This window comes from Tinamus guttatus, unplaced genomic scaffold (genome assembly GCF_059628265.1).
Source record: "Tinamus guttatus ecotype Peru unplaced genomic scaffold, ASM5962826v1 Tinamus_guttatus_pri_ptg000525l, whole genome shotgun sequence".
Taxonomy (NCBI): Eukaryota; Metazoa; Chordata; class Aves; order Tinamiformes; family Tinamidae; genus Tinamus; species Tinamus guttatus.
Genome location: NW_028289059.1, coordinates 902734 through 920530, shown reverse-complemented (window position 1 = coordinate 920530; position 17797 = coordinate 902734). Strand labels below are relative to the sequence as shown.

At 44.9% G+C, this 17797-nt stretch overlaps 1 protein-coding gene across 1 annotated transcript in view; it reads left to right on the top strand.

Annotated features, from left to right (window-relative positions):
* The first annotated feature begins 17423 nt into the window (after positions 1–17423).
* SAMD3 (sterile alpha motif domain containing 3) overlaps positions 17424–17797 on the top strand; it is a 31717-nt gene continuing 31343 nt past the window's right edge. Inside the window, exon 1 of the mRNA XM_088533862.1 lies at positions 17424–17597. Within this exon, the coding sequence (XP_088389988.1) occupies positions 17519–17597 (79 nt within the window). The 5' untranslated portion in view covers positions 17424–17518. The remainder of the gene's footprint in view (positions 17598–17797) is intronic.

Sequence of the window (17797 nt, the reverse complement as noted above, 5' to 3'; positions counted from 1 at the left end):
GGGTCTTTGAAAGAAAAAATTGAAAGAAAAATGGAAAACAAAACCAATACCAACCCAGTCCAAAGAGATACTCTTATTCCAAAAGGAAGGATTCCCACCCAGAAACCTGGCAGACCCCAGATCCTTGTCTGTCAGCACTTTGCAGAGCACAGAGGCTCTGGCTTTTAGGTGAGTGTTATCAGAGCCCACGCTGATCTCGGCATCGTCTCCACACTGCAGCACCTCAAGGCACTTCTCCAAGGCACGCAGGAGTGTCTGACAAGTGAAACCTAGTCCAGCTCCACATCATGCTAAACAAAAAGGCAACCAATAACAGACATTCAAGGAAGACAGGATTGGATCTTTCCTTGGGGTCCTCCTCATTTAAGTGTGTGTGGGGGGAGTAAAAACAACCATTTTCTTGCTAGATTTTATCTGGATTGGATTCCTGTAAGGGTTCATAGCATGTTTACAAGGGAATGAAGGCTGACCCATGGGAGGGTCAGGAGCAGTGGGAAGAAATACACAGGAGGAGCAGTGGGAAGAAAAATATCTAGGAACTGATCAGCTTAAGCTGCCATAGACCTTTAACCTGAAAGACCTCATGTGAACAAGCCTGGAAAGGAAGTTGTGGGATCTATTCATGCTTTTTTTTTTTTTTTTTTTTGTCCTATATATTAATTTGAATAATTTCTTGCAACTTGCTGGCAACTATTTATCAATAGTGGTAAAACGTATCTGCAACGTATCTGAGTTATACTCACTGCTGTTATTCTTCATAAATTGGTATAGTTCAAGTAAAATAATTGTGCTGAAAAATCACCAACACATGTTAAAAGCCATATAAGCTTAACCAGTGCCACAGAATTAGAGGGTTCAAGACTTTTAAGAGCATTACAACCAGAATATTTACAAGCATCTGGAACCAGTGGATTATTTTTGGTTTTGTTTTTAACAAAAAGATTTTCTTGTCGATATGTGTTACAATTTTCACTGCGGCTCCTGTCATATCCAATTGTGAAGCTGAGTGTACTCAGCAGATCAGAGGACAAGAATACTTGCTCTTCTCTGCCCAGGGGATCTGAATTTCATGGGTTAAAGAACATTTCAACCTTAAAAATGATTAAATAAATAAATAAAGCCTAACATTCTAAAGATCTAAAGATCCCCATCTATTTTGCTAAAATGATGTCACAGCTCACATATTAAATAGCAGAAATTGTTTCCAAGATTTGAAACTAGTGGAGATCGTCGACTAGTTGATATTTTGTAATTACAGTTTTTAGACGTTGAACAAGAGATTAGTAGCAATTCAATAAAATAAAACTCAAAAGAATGAAAAATCACCTATAAAAGCAAGTGATAAATTTAGAAACTTGATTGTTATAAAATATTTATAAAAATAGCATAGTTGTGGTTGTCTCCAGCAAAAGACAAAGAAAAGAATATTCTATTGATTTAAACATTTACTCTACCAGTATCTCTATACTGGTTGAGTTTGATTTGATATATACAGAGAATACCCTGTCTGCAAACTCAAATACCAAGGCTTGATGCGACGTATCTCATGACAATTTTTGTGCTAAATTTAGGCATGAATTTGTTAATGCATATGTTAAGGGCATTATCATTAACATTAACTAAACTACCAGCAGGGGAAACAAAAAGAGCAGAGGTTTGTAGGCAATTTATAACTTTGCCAATTTAGACATTCTGCTACCGAGACAGAAAAGGCACATCTTAAATACCAAGACTATCATCCTGCCAAATTTCAGATCATCTTCTTTGTTGACTACTTCATTGCAAGCTTATTTTCTGAAGCAGTCATCAGGACTTTAAAGATATATGTATTTTTTGACTTGGAATAATTTAAATTCCTCCTTCAACTGATTCTAACATAAGGCATATTTTAAACTAGGTATTATATATGTTTTTTTTTCCTGCACACATAATTATTGGAATAGGTTTGTAAAATGTTTATTAAATATGCTGTCCTTCAAGTGATGGTGAATCAGAAATTCCAAGAAGCTAGTAACTCAAAATTGCAAAAATAAACAGTATTAAGAAGTATGATCTAGTAACAACATATTGTCCTGACTGAAGTTTATGTCTTAGCACGTATAGAAATAAATGAATGAATAATAGCAGCCCACTGAGATTACAGCAAACAGTTCATGCATGACTTTGCGTGGAATTAGGGAAATGTCAGTCATAGAGATGATAACTGGCAAGTGTCCTGCATTCAAAGCTTTTTCAAGCTGACAGATTTTACTACTACTCTGTGCATTGATCCCATAATGGCATCTGCCCTCTTTGGTATCAAAAGGAAACATTGCTCACCTTAAGGGCTTCATCTTCGGGGGCGCGGGGGTGGGTAGAGCACAGATAGACCTCCTCGACGGTGACATCCGCCAGGGTCAGTACATAGGTGATAACTGCACTGGGGACCTGGTCATGGGTGAAGTTCGCAGGCCTCCATCACGCTCAAAGCTGTCGCTCTTTCTCTGAGGGTGAAGAAGAGGAGGAAGGCAGGAGCCTCGAATTGAGGGCTGGGACCCCCGACCGGTGTGCGCGCCTGCGCACCCCGGGGGGGGAAGAGTTGTGCAACTAGAGATGGAGTCTTTTCTCCTGTGGATTTCTTTCATCCCTAATGAACTCAGACCAAAACACAGACCAGTGTGCTCAAGAGCTCTCATAATACTTCAAAGCAGTCTAGTGGGGAGAGAATTGTGGAGCTTACAGATAGACATTAAATACATCAAGCAATGAGCCCATGAAAAGCTGAGGTTTAACAAAATCTGACAACTGTTTTATTAATGACAATCTTGTAAACATGCGAAAAAAAAAATGAATGCTCTTGTTTCACTGTGAACAGTGCAAGACCCCACTCTTGCCATTTTCATTGGAGCAAACGCTGACAGAACCTTCTCCAGGCCTGGCCGAGGTGTATGGATAGTTAGGTCAAAACACGTATTCTTTCCAGGAATGCAGTTAGCTGACAAAGTCATGGCATGTTGGCAGATGTTCATAATCAGCTCCTCAGTACCCCTACATGAAATTTCTGCCCCCTTCCACTTTCCTTTCAAATGAATGGAGATGAATGAATGAACAGATGTTGAATTATTTTATAATTATATTCAAACCATTTTTTTGATAAACTTTGGAGAGAGAGAATAATCCTTGAAACTTCAACTGTGACTGCACACTTCTTTCCGGACTCTTGTCATGCCGTTCAGGAACGTTGTTGCTTTGCCTTTCTCAAAAAAGGAAAACAATTAGTGGCAGCATCTCTTTTTCTAACAACGAACGATAAGGAGCAGGGATGCAGCTGCTCAGCCCAGTTCACAGGCAGCCCCCCTGGAAACCCGTTGAAGCTGGCCGCTCGGCTGGGCTTGTAGCCAACTTAACCGCAGACGTCCTCCGAACTAGCTTTGGAGGTGAAACACCCGGCAATGAGGAAGAAGAGGAGGAAGGCAGGAGCCTCGAATTGAGGGCTGGGACTCCCGACTGGTGTGCACGCCTGCGCATCTTGGGGGGAGAGTTGTGCAACTAGAGGAGGAGTTTGTCTGCCCCCCGGGCTGCCTCCTGGGTCGGGCTGACCCTATGTGCCAGGATGCACTGGGTATAGAGAGGACAGTGTGGAGAGAGCGGGGGCGGGAAGGAGAAACTCCTGACTGAGGTCTACGCTGCCTACGCAGGAGCCGGTCAGCAACTCTCTCTGATCTGCCAGCTAGAGAGGATCTTCGGGTCCAGATCGGCAGGTATCACCTTGTGAGTAGTTATCCATACTTTGCTGCTTTGATGTGCTTTCACCTGAATAAATGCTCAATGTAGTCACCTTCATTTATTGTCGAATCCCGAGTCTATCCGGAACATAATTGCTGATGAGGATGGGATTCGGCAATTAAACAGTGGAACTCACTAGTGGAGTGCACAGCTAGGTGCCACTTGATAGAAATTGTGTTTGTGCTATTTGTGTTTGTGGTCTTTATTGTGTGTACGACATGCAGTGGTTCTTTTTTGGGAGAGCTCCAGGCAGCACTGGCGACTGTAGGGTTCCGGCCATGAATGGGGGCCGGAACCATGGAATGCTCTATGGAACCGATGGGAGACCTGCACCCGGCTATTTCCAGAACCATGGACCCAGAAGGACCCCATGGCGGTGTTACAGTATTGGAGTCAGTTTGGGGAGACTGACCGTACTAAGGACTCGATCTGACATGCTGGTCGGATGGGAGGTGCTCTGCTGTGTGCATGTAAGATTCTAGCGGGACAGCTAAAGGAGGAACAGGAGAAGAATCGGCTCCTCCAAGAGCAGTTACATGCAGTTTGGGCCACCCAGGTGGTGCAGAGGCAGGCTCTGCTGGAGATGAACAATCAGAGGGAGCTCCTGGAGGAGAAATGTGCTAAACTGGCGACGCAGTACACATTACAAGTGGTAAAGAACAGGCAAGGGAGAAAACCAGGGCAGAAGGGGAGCCAGGCGCGGACCATTGTCATCAACTCTGATGTGGACCCCAAAACTTGGGATGGGGATATTGGGGAATCAGATGAGGAAGTCCCCCTACCAGAGGAGAAGGGTCCATCGGAGGATGAACCAAAAAGGCGAGCCATGCCGGTTATACGAAGGAAGGCTGTGCTGACAGGGAAGGGACAGACGGAGCGACAGGATGAACTAACCGATTTTATCCCCAAAGATATTAAGAATCTGCTAGTGAAATATAAACAACAACCGGGGGAAAAACCACAGTTCTGGATGGTAAGATTAATGGAGGAAGGGGCCGATTGGGTGATAATTGACAATGTCGATGCCTCGAGGTTTTGGGGGTTAACTAATGATTTGTATGTACAGTCCACCCTGCAAAGAGTGGATGGAAGCAGCAAGAGTCTTATTGCTGTGTTAGCCGAGGGTCTCGCTTATCACCACACTAATGATGGCGATTGGCCCCCATCCAGCTCCTCCTGGGTAACTATAAGACAAGCATGCCAGATGCTTAAGGCAGAGGCCATGAAGATTGCTATAGAATTGGGAAGTCCAGAGCTCTATCTACAACAGCCGTTGTTACCCGGGATGCGAAATAAGCTGTTGGAGGGATGCCCAGGAGCGTGGAGCCCCTATCTAATTCCAGTTCTGATGTCAGAACAAGGAAACCCTACTGAGAATGTAACTGAAAAGTTGCAACAGATAGGGGACCTTCCGGGATTGGCGTTAGAGGTGGATGGAAAAGGCGGCAGTGAGAAAAGAGGGCTGAGTGGGAAAGCAGGGTCGAAATCTGGGGAGCGAGCTCAGATCTTCTGTCTGCTTTTACAGAAGGGCATTGATAGACAGGAAATTGATGGGAAACCAACAGAAGTATTACGCCAACTAGCACACCGTCTGTGCAGTCCAGGCTGCAAAGCAATGCTCAGGAATAATGTCCAAGGCTGATAGATCACAGGTGTTGCACCCGTGGGAGGATTTAGAGCAGACAGTGTTAAGATTCAGACCGAAGGAGAAGCTGGAGACAGTTTCTCCCCCTCAGGAGGAGCCAGAATATACAAAACAAGAATAGGGGGGTTGCCAAGCTCCAGTGTCTGAAGGGTTCCAATGTAACATCGCTCGCCGAGACAAACAACTGTTTGCCACATGTACTATTCATTGGTCAGAACAAAATAGACAAACGGTTCGTGCTTTGGTAGACACAGGAGCGGAAGTCACCATAGTGCACGGGAACCCAAAAAAGCACGGAAGGGCCAGTATGAGGGGCACGGAAGGGCCAGTGACCCCATGTAGAGACCATTAGGTGTGCTGCAAGCACTGGGAATTGAACAAAATAATGTGTCCTTTGTTCTTAGTTGCACCCAGACTCAGACGTGGGTGCAGAGTGTCGTTGCAGGTATATTGAGAGATCATAGAATCATAGAATGCTTAAGCTTGGAAGGGACCTCTAGAGGTCATCACTCCCCCCTGCACATGGAGACAATGGAGTCCTCCCCACCGAGATCTGAAAAAATCGTGTGGGACGCACGCTATTGCTACAGATACAGCTTTAACTATAGTTACTGATATAACCATAGAACTAAATCTATCATTATTTTAAGCAACAGCCTGTATTTCTTTTATTGGAGAGCATAAATTAAAAGAAGCTCTAATCTGGGATTATTTAAAGCATATGTATTTTAAAAGTTAGATCTTCCCTCTCTGCTTACCCAAAAGTATAATTATTGGGACAACCCTGCAGATACGGAGGTGTCAGATTATTCTAGCATGGGTTGAAGTTTTCAGACAAAAGGAAGGGAGAAAATCTTTCCTCATATAAGTGTTGGTAACAACTTCCATGATCTCACCCAGAGGTGAGCCACTTCACCACCACTACAAGGTGTCACACTTGACTTCCACTGGCATGAAATCCCTAGTTTTGAGCTAGATAGCCATGGTTCCGATTCAGTGAATATGATGTTGGGTATCAAAGATAGGATCTGCAGACACCGCTGCCAGCAGGCCTAAAACCAGCAGGAACTCGTGTTGCTGCTGAGAGAAGCAAAACGGTGCTCCCATTGCCTTGATCCTTCTTCTGGCATTCACATAGCTCCTGGCCAGACTGGGATAGTCCCACCAGGACATCCTCTCGAGCAGATTAGTCACCTCTTGGCCATGGAACACCTCGGCGCGCCCCGGCAGGGCCTGCTGACGTGCATGGCCCTGCTGCTCAGGCTGAGGCCTTCCCCGCAGCCCCAGAGAAGCCCACACCAGCGTCTCCTTGGGAAGGACAGCGGCGAGAATCAGAGCCAGCCTCCGTGGCGGGTAGGGAGGCCCTACGGTTTGACCAGCCTATTGCCATGGTTTTCCCTTACCCTCTCTTCGCTGTGTCCACATCAATGTCACTAAATGTATCTCTCTACAGGTGTCTTGAGGTTCTAGGCAAGCGGGTGCCAACACCAAATCCAGGACTGCTGATTTTGCTAGCACTTACCAACACCAGAGTCGAGGACAACATGCCTTGACAGCCAGAAGTGTCTACGTAAGAAAGACTGATGTCCTTTTATTCCTCTGCTCAGATCCACCGCCTCTCTCTCCAAGCAGTAGAAACCAGCCTAGCCAGAGATGGGTGAATTTAGTCTTACTCGTACCATGGAGACTATGTGGTTTTACGTCAGTGCTCACACATTAGAATCCAGAGACTCAGCTGTAATCAAAAACAGCTCACCGTAGTAATTTAAGAGGTAAGAAGAGCGTGCTAAGGACAACATGTCACACCCTGCCCTTTGCTTCATTCTCTAACACAACCCTGTCTGAAAGCAGCACAGCAGAGCACAGCTTCCCCTCCTGCTTCAAGTGAGGCTGGACGTGGAGCGGGTATTTTTGCTAATTGGAAGCAGCAGTAGCAGAGAAGTATTACACATTCCATTCTATGCAGCATTTATAAAATTAAGGGGGATGTTCTGCCAGGAGAGGCTCCAGCAGGCAGGTGCAAGAAAATAGTTTATCCTTTTTCACTCGCAAGTCTGTGGAGCCCAGCAGTTTATTATTGCTGCCACTTACAAAAGAGATAAGGGTTCACTTCAACCATATTTTGTCTTTGCAATGGCAGAACTGGAGGCAAACAGTTAGCGGTGTTCACTAACAATAAAAACTATAATAAAAAATCTGCTACCTCCTGCTTACGTTGAATAAGGCAGTTAGCTCCAACACTTTAGGATGCCCTGTGGTACTTTTTATTATGCTGGAATTCCATTAAATTTGATAGCAGTTTCATCAAAACTAATAATGCATTTAAGATGTGGGTGGGACAAATGAGTGCGTCAACATTCTTGGACATAACATCACTTTTTTTTTTAAAAAAGAATGTTTTGCTGCGCATTCTTCTTGTATCTTCTGAACTTTACGAGTTGTGCTTTTAGTCATCAGCCACTGGCATTTTTGTTCGTATTATTTCAGTCCATGGACTAGAGTCAAATTCCATGTTCTCATTCAACCAAAACATCTTTTGACTACAGTTGTTTTACTTTATCTTTCCAAATATGGAACAACGGGCAGTTACTTCTAAAAACTTTTCCTGTAAATAAGATTATGTAACAATGTTATACATGCACACAGAGACATGGATAGAGGGGATGTTCAGCCGTCTCTTTCCCAAACTTTACTGTCTGTGCAGCAAGAAGAGTCGAGATAGTTGGAAAGCAGTTTCTAAACCAACCCAGTTTACAGCTCAGTATTTTAAAGTAATAAAGATGTAGCAGTGAGCTTACTTTCATACTCACAGTCCTAGCAGGAATATGCTTTATAAAAATATTAATGAGAAGTTGTTCCTCTTTTGGGAAGTTTGGTGTAATTCTTTCAAGTCCTAAGAGTCAAAACCTGGAATGTAGTTAGTTATTTTCTCTGAACGTCGCAGAACAGAATTGAAACTATGCCTCATATCTTTAGGAACATTTATAAAAGTGATAAAATAAATGTGATAGAAACATGGCTGTAGGATAGCATTTGAAATCTCATTTAGCAAACATTGTTCTTTGCAATTCTATTCTTTAGCTATTCTTTGATTGCCTTAATTATACTTTTTAATTACCTAAGTAACATCAGGCAGCGTTGATTATTTTAAGCTTCTTAAGGTATAGCTCAGTTTTAGATATTTCATAAACTTCAAGGCTAGAAGGATACACTCATCATCTGATTGTAGCGTGTATCTCAATGGCAGCCACAAACACGGGCAGCCTTTAGGGGACCTACAGTGAGGCAATTTGGGAGAGAAGGCAACCCTAGATTTGCCCCATTTCCAGCATGAAAATAGAGGCCAGAAGAAATGCCCGGGCCGCCCGCAGGCTGCGGGTGCAGCTGTGCCTTCCCTGCGCAGCTCCAGGCCGCAGGACGAAGGTGCTGAGGAGCCTTCCCTGCCTTCACGGACCCCCGTGCACCGGAGCCCTGTCTTGGTACCCTGCCAAGTACCCCAGCCTCACGCAGCAGCAGGATCGTGTGCCTCTTTAATTAAAGAGCCTAAACCCCCAACTACATATATATATATGTATATATATATATATATATAAATAAACATCTGTCTGCCCTAACAAGATTTGCAAGTGTAATGTGAGAAATTCTAAAACCCAGCGATTTTAAAAAATTCGGGTTGCGTGGTAATGCTGATTTTCCTCTTCCCCCCTTACCTACTGTTAAAGATTCTGTCATCTACATCAGAATGGTATGAAACCTATGTGCCCACCTTTAGCACATCAGTAGGGCTCATTAATTTACCTTAAACTACTAACAAAGAGGATGGAAGCTCCTGATTTTGTATTATGCTGGCCAAGGGAAATTAATATGTTTTCTTGCATTGATGCTGAAGCAGGGAGAAACAGGCTGCTAAGCAGCAGCAACACACTGCTGAACAGGACATTCCTGCATGACTGCCCAGGCATTTCTGCTGCAAACCTATAAACGTAGCCCCAACCCCCAAGACCTCATTTGTTCCACCCTGAATTTGATTCTAGTGAATAACCAGCTCCGGAAGACTGAAGCCTGAGCAAACAGCAGCAGCAACATCACTATCAAAAAAGGGGATGAGCCGCCGTGCCAGGCAGCGCCCAGGACTTCTGGAGCAGCGGGGGAAGGACCAGATGAAATGTCCAAGGATGCGGGAGCCACACCAGGCCCTGACCTGCAGGACACCCTGCTTTTCCTCCTCGTCCTCTTGCCAAACATGACCTGGAGCCCACCTGGCTTCTAAAGCTGGGGTCAGATACACATTAAAATCAGCTGTGGGGATTTAGGCTCTCAATCCTAGCGTGCCACCAAGTCTCTGCCTCATGGCAAAGCTGACCCTGGAGGGCACCCAAACACCCCTCATCAGCACCTGGCACAACCAAGCAGCTCTGGTTTAACAGCTTTCCCAGGGAGCGACAATAAGCAGCTGCAGGCAACATGACATGCGAGGGCAGCTTTTCCCCAGATGAATGTTTGTCTACATCCTTATTTCAATTGGGCAGCAGTTCAACGGGTATTTTAAGCCAACACCAATACCCAAAAGTAGCTTTCCTATGAAGACCTCTGGGAGCGTATTTTCAGTTCAGCGTTGCCCTCTCCTTTCGCCAGTACATGTGCTGCGTGGTTGCATGATGAACCGGGCAGGGTTTGCTTTGTATTGCAGTATACAGATATGAAGAAATGAAATAAGGGAATGTCTAGCTAAAAAAAAAAAAAAAAAAAAAAAAGTGGCAATGTGAAGTTTATCCATCTCAATATAGATATGCCAGTGCATCAGCTAAAGTTGCAATACTTGGGTGGTTTTTTATTATTATTCTCAATACAAAAATCCTGGGGTTTTGTATTTGGCCAGTGAATATAACTAAATATAAATGACTTGAAATGGATGTTGCTGTTGGGGTATGTATTTACTTAAACGTATTAGCATTTCAATGGTGAAACATTTCGGGGGTTTTAACACTAACATTTAACATTAACATTTTGGGGTTTTAACATTAATGTGGCACTTAAGACACATTCAGAAGAATTTCACACCTTTCTGGCTGCTGTGTTGCTTCAGTCTGCAATTCAGACAAGACTACAGTCTGATCTATTTATAAAATGCAAAAGTTTAGGAAACAGAGAATGAGTGAAACAAAGCCCAAACAGCGAGTCCTTGCATTTTCTCACATGCACCATAACTGCTGGTAACTGAATGACAAAACTGATTTTTTAGCTGTTTTGAAAAGCATTGAGTTTGATTAACTCATGATACAAACTTAACATTATGTGGTTGTTTTCTACAGCGCTTCTACCCATCTTTGCCCTGGAGAGAAAGCAGACACACATCCTAGTACTATCCCAGTCCTTTCTGTAATCCTACAGTCACAAAGTGTATTCCCAAATCGCTGCTAAACCTGATTTGAAACAGGGGTTTATGTGCAGCTTTCTTGTATCCTCTGTGCTAACCAAGAGGCACTGTGGCGATCTGCAGTGGGTCTCTTAGTCTGAAGAGGTCTATTTTACATAAATGTGTGATGCAGGAAAATACAGATTATGGATCAGCGGGAATACGAGCTAACTAACCAACAGATAGCCAGATAGCCAGGCTAAGGATATAATCTCAGTAGATCCTTAGGTTTGGAAAGTTATACCACTGTCACTCAAAACAAATTATTATAAATAAATAACCTTCTACAGACAGAGGTTATTCATTATCTTTCCACTGCTGCTCTAGGCTAGACTTGTACCGAATACAGAGTATTTAACAGGATTAGTTAAAATAGGTAACGCGGGAAGGTAGTAACATGTGGGCAGTAATGAGCAGTTTGCTGTGGTAACTGTGGTTAACCGTAATGGCTACGTCCTGAAAAACCGCCCGTGTGTGCCCTAGACCTCAGTGAGCTAAATAAATGCAATTGCCTTGTGGGATTTGGGATTAATAATGCAATACTTGCTTCATCCTTAGTAAAAGGCTATGCATAAAGAGTTTTTGTCATTGTAAGCCAAAACACTGAAAACTGCTGCTTAGGTGGCATAGAAAACAGGGCTATGAAACAGCCAATTTCACTTGTACTGTGCAGATTATCCTACACAACTCCCCGGCATTAAAGCCTAGGACTGACTGCATCAGCCATCACACTGGGCACAAAACCCAAGGTGTGCGGCACAAAATGCAGGCGTTAAAATGTAGCTACTCCTCGTGGCGTCCAAACACTCGCCATGGGCAGATCTGGAGGAGGAGGAAAGGGGCCAGCGGAGAGTAACCAGGGTGTAATTCAGCGCTCCTCTTCCTCTCTACAGTAAAACGGGAAGGGCAGGAAGTGACTTGTGCTCATGTAGGGCCAGCCTGTCCTGCCACCCTGTAGCCCTGAAAATAGGTAAAAGGGGCAGGGGGGAAGGTAAAATAGGGCAGCTCTTTGGACCGCACACTGGACAGCGTGGCACCTTTTTGCTGTTCCCATTAAACTTCAATTTGTGAGGCAGCCAGTGGCTGCCCGGTGACCGTTTAGCGTCTGCTCAGGGCACCAACCGCCCCAACGGCCGGTTCAAAGCACCGACGGCCAGGATGTTATGAGAAACCCCAGGAGGGAATGCACCCAAGGACATGTTTTCACTGTCGTCGCCGGAAAGTACAGACAAAACAGCAGATGTTCCTGGGACATCATGAGAGAATATGGACAAAAACAGCAAAGACTGGGTGAGACGAAGATAAGGTGCACCGTATCTTCAAAGAACTGTCTGGAACTGGGCAGTAGGACCAAAACAGGGCCTCTGAGCCAGAATGGGGCCATATATAGAAGTGAGTTCCTGGTCATCATCGAGTGGACACAGCGAGACGACCGCCAGGAGGTCCCAAAAGGCCACCAGAGACCACCAGAGGGACAGCGGGTGCACGCGCGTGAGGGTGGGGTATATGGTAATTAGTTCCAGGAAACAGAATGAATATGTATGATCATTCCAATAATTTAATGCATATGTAGATAATTTAGAAATAAAAGCTTTAGCAAACACACCTTAGGGCATGCATGATAGGTGGAGCTATCCCTCGTGCACCCAGCGCTGCAATAAAGTGAATGCCTGCTCCTTAATACTAAATTGGTGTTAAGAGGTTTATTCCCGGTTTTCGGTGACAAGGAGACCGCCGCGGGAAGGGGCTGGGGCGGCCGCCGGCTCGCTGCCCCCTGCAGGCGGGCAGGAGGGTAGCGCTGCCGGCCGGGATGAGCCGGGCCGGGCCGGACCGGACCGGACCGGACCGGACCGGACCGGACCGGGCCGCGCCGCCCTGCCCTGCCCTGCCCTGCCCTGCGGGAGGCGCCCGCGGCCCCGGCCCCGCTGCGCCTTGGCGGGCGGGAGCTGCGCGCCGCGCCGGGGCTGCCCCTCTCCGTGGCTGCCCCTCTCCGTGGCGAGGAGCCGCCGGCGCCCGTGCCTGCCCCTCTGGAGCGTTTGGTGACTCCGGAGCAAGAGGTCGGGCGCGGAGGAGTGTGTTTCGTGTCGCTCGACGGCAGGTAGGAACGTGGAGCGCCGCAGAAGTGCTCGGGGGCGCCTATGGCAGCGAAACGTCGCGGTCGTGAGGCGGGAAGGGCTCCCTTGGCGAGCTGCCGCCGTGAGCTGCTTGGGGAGGCCGACGGCTCGGCGGGAGCTGGGGAATTGCTACCCGCATTTCATTTAGCTCGACAGATTAAAACCCCGGACCCTCTCCGGCTTCCTCGGGGAATGCCCGGCGGAAAGTGCAGGAGTGGGCTCTCTGCACTGGTGAATGCCCTGCAGAAACCTGCCCACTTCTGAAGGCAGCCCCTGGGCAGGCTGGGCCGCGGCTGTAGCCATGGAAGAGTGCGCCTGCTTAAATACAAAAATAGTATACATATATATAAAGTTTTGCTAGCGCAGGCAGTTCCCTGAAGCCTCTGGCACTGGGATAGTTGGTTGGCACTGTGGAAAGGCTGGGCCTGGGAATGCTGCTTTCCCCGAGAGCATGGCGGGTAGGCAGGAGCAGAAGGTGATTTGGCCCTTCTTCAGAACTGCACGAAGAGGTTGTCCTCTGCAAACCTGTTACTTCAAACCTGTAGCATTTTTTAATATTTCCCAGTTACTCAGTGATACCTAAAAGGGGTCCTTGTCTCCAGCCTTTGCCTTGGGAGCAACAGAGAGCGCCTGTGTCAAATAATAGCACCTTTGAGGATCTGCCTACTGAACTAGTAATAAATTGCCCCATCACTTTTTCATCAGAATATCCTGGGTATGGATTTTTTTAAGTTATTTTCAACTGTTTTTGTAAGGTCACTGAAACTGTCTGCTGAATCTACTTTTTGATCTGTTTTTAAATTTTAAGGCAGTAGTGGAGCAAGCGAGCAATAGGATTTCATATCAATTCTCTAAGTAAATTGATCTGGTTGTTATGGGTATTATGTATCTTACTTGCATCTTTTTATTTTATATTTTTTTTCATTCACCCAAAACGATTTGAGGGAGAGGAGAGGGGTGCACTTCCTTTTCACTTCCTTTATTTTTTTTGGAGACAGAATAATTGCGGTTTGCGTTTTTGCCCTTGTTTTACATTGAAATGCTCCATTAAGATATAACTCTTCATTGTCACACTATGTGTTCTTTATCTGTGCCTGCTGGGTAGGTCTTGGGATATGGTTCCTGTATCTATATTTTCATGCAGGTGCACCGGGAGCTGGTTAAAAGAGGCTGATCAGTCAAAAACTACCCATACCAAAAATTGGGATTTCAGCTTATTCAGTTCCGTGAGCAAAGAGGGGAGGACAACTAGGACTGCAGAAGGGGGAGGACAACTAGGACAGGCCTTTCAGGCTACTGTGGAACTGCCCTGGAGGACTTCTGAGTCTCAGAGGTGTCTGCTGCTTGTGTCAGGAGCTGGACTCCTTCCCTAAGCTGTTAAATAGGGGAATGATCAGAAACTGTGCTGGTCCTGGTGAGAGGTAGCTACTGCAGTCTGGGGGAAAAGTCACTCTAATTTCCCTTAGAAAAGGGAATGACTTGCATGTCTTTCTGAAATGGCCCTGGTGGGGTGCCAAGGACCTTCAGCCTGATTGCTCTCTCTGTGATATGTATGAGATTTTATTTTCATGGTTCATGAATTTTTAATCTTCATTTGATTTTTCCCCCCCCCCTCTTCTGTATATCCAGTAACCTTGTATTTTTAATTTGTTACAATTTTGTTCAAGTTGAACATAAAAGTGTTTGATATCACTGTGGCTTAATTTCCAGAAATTGTCTTCATAGAATTTTAGGGAACTTTCTTTTATAACCTACTGTTACTAGTATTATTGTATTATGGCATGGCTTGTTTACTGTTACTAATGATAGCAAGGACATGAGTATTACATTGCCTCAAAACACAGTGAAGTTAATATTCTTGCTTTCAAATTACCAAACAGGCTGTAGAGCTTGGCATTTCGGTGAAATCTGGTCTCCAAAGCGGGACAGCTGTCTCTGAAGTAGGACACTATCACTTTAAATTGAACAGATCAATATGTTTTTATAGAAGCTCTTATGGTCAAAACATGGATACTAGAAACTCCCTATGCATAATTGAAATGATTGGTGGCTAACTGATGCCCTTTCATGGTCACTCAGCACTATCTACTGGATGACAGAGCTCAACCTTCTACAAATTAGCTTGAGTATATTTTTAATAATTAAAAAAAAAACGTAGCAACTGGAAGGAAAATACCAAAGTCTCTGTAATGCTTATAAAGGTAAAGACAAGTTCCAATAACATTTAAAGCTTAAACAGAGGATACTTTGGTGATATCTTTAGTATGCCCTGCTACCTAGATGGCTCCTAGTGATTTGCTGTATTTATTAGCAGATGGCCAGTACTCATACTTTGAAATATTCTGAATTTGACTTGAAGCCATGCTGTAAATTGCTAAAATACTGCCTGTTTTAAAAACATTGCCGTTATTTTTTTCCTCTGCCTTTTAAGAGTTTATTGGAGAATATAAATATTCTTGTGCTTGCACCAAGCAGTGGCCACACTGGGTAAGCTTTTGATACTATTATGATGAATAGGATTAATAGTAAAAAACATGCATATCCATTCTCAGTCTTTCTGTTGTCTCAGGAAGCTCCTTTCCCAGCTGCTTTGCCCAGTGTATTTGCCAGCAAGTGAAATCACTTTTGAGAAGTGCTTTGAAGTACATGTGTAGGAACTTTAATAGGTATCATCTGTTTCTCCGCAGCAGCTTCTAAACTGCCGTCCCTTCCTTCCCCGTGAAGTGCCCAGGCTGCAGTTCTCTCTGCGAGCGGGCGCTTTGCTGCAGAGTTAGTGACACGGTGCCGATACGTATATGTATATTGCTTTCCGTTACTCTAGTTTGCTTGGCAGTAGTTGACCTGTTGATATCTACAACGGCTGCTTCAGCATGACCCAGTGTAGGATGCAAGTCGTCTTATGGGAAGAAGCAGTGACCTTTCTGCCATTTTAATGTATCTCTCTTTACTTTGGCACTGCCTGGTTGATGAGGCAAGTGTCTCTTTGCTTTGCATTCTATTTTATCTTTCAAGTTTTTTGAGCATCTTTTTGTCCTTCTCTTCACAAGGAAGTAAGAAGTGTGACGGGAAGGTGTGATTTTTAATTTACACCAGAGTTCTCAGCAAATAATGACTTTTCACACCCTGTTATTGCTGCTTAGCCTGGAGGAGGAGTTGGATGGCTACTGTTGTCATGTCAAATTAAATCTACTCCTGCAATTTGGGAAGACCTGCCTCTTCCTTTAACCCTTTTGAGCTGCTGAAGTGTATTGGCAGGAGAGCACAAGCTGAAGTGCGTCCGTGTTGGTGCCCTGTTATTGAAGGGTGAAAACCAGAAATGGTTGGGTTCGCGTGTGAATGGTAGGGTTGGTTTTGTATGTGGATGGCACACTTGATACACTATTTTTTTGTTAAAAACAAACAAACAAACTTGCTTGGATCATCTTCTCTCGTGCTCTCTGTGGATTGCCAGCACGGGAGTACTTGGTGATGCACCTCCAGCTCATTTCTGCACTAGAGCTGAATTGCATGAATATGAAAATCTCTTGTGGGGAGTTTCCTGCCCTAAAGGCGTTGGTAGAGTTGGAGTCTGTTTACAAGTAATCCTCTCCTTGTGAAGGTGCTGATTTTGGCTATTTCCTAGCCTAAAAAAAGTTGAGGATTCCGTTAACGGTAAGGGTGGATTTTTATCTTGATATCAAACTTGTAGTTATTTAGGACCTGTAGCGAGGTGAAATGCCCTGCTCTCTGTATTGCCTGTTCTGTCTGCTACACGTGAAGCATCCTGCGGTGGGAGAGAGGAGTAGGGTGGGCTGGATTTAGGCAGGCATGGAGTGGCATGTGATGTACTCTCCTCACAGTTTGGATAAGTCCTTCAGGGAAAGAGGCTGTGACTCCTGGAGCTGGAGGGATTTCCCGATTGCCTGGGGGCTCTCTGAGCCGCAGCGGGTGACCTGCTGGGACGCCCATCCCCTCAGTTACCATCCCCATCCGCTCAGGTCCTCCCAGGGTGCCTGGTGGCTTGTCTTGTCAGGGATGCTTGGAGCCTCAAGGATGTGACCAGCATAGGTTGTTCTCTCCTCTTCCCAGAAGCTTTTATTGCCCCTAACTGGTGGCAATTGAGCGTTAAGCTTGGCTTGCTGCTTGGTGGGGAGAGGGTTAATGTGCCTTATTTACTGTAAACATGTATGTGACAGACTTTTTTTTTTTCCCCCCTTTCTGTAAAATGTCAACCATTTCCTGACAAGCAGTGGTGATGAATTTCACACCTTTTTCTTCTCTGTGTGGAAACCTGGGTGTTAATGGTACTGGAGCAGGTCGTGTTTTATAAGGAATGGGGCGGTGTCTTAGAACAGAGGGAAAGGAGAGGAGGTGAAGAAAGAGGGGGTCTAAGAAAACTAATGCTTGCAAAAGGCACTAGTTTGATTACTTTTCATTAATTTTGTTCAGAGCATGTAAGTATAGCACTGCTTGCAAGGTTGGTGGGTTTTTTTTTTCTTTTTTTTTCTTCCCTACAAGGTATCTGAGTTCAATTTAAAGTTCAGCATAAAAATAATCCTGTCTTTGTTTCACAGTGAAATTTCTTTGCAGTGCCTGAAGATGGAAAGTTGGTCGGTTGATCAAGTCTGCAACTGGTTGAGACAGAGAAATTTAGGAGAATTAGTTCCTAAGTTTCGTGGTAAGCATTTTTGTTGTTTGTGTATGTGTTTTTAAAACATTTCTTGCTACTATTCTGATTACTCTAATTGACATCACCTACCTTGCCTTGGGATATGCATATATAGACCGTCTTGTGACTTACACACAAATTTTTTAGGGAGAGAACTGACAGACCTGCTAAAACAAGTGTGCAGGTTTGTTATGAAGTCTGCGAGAAAG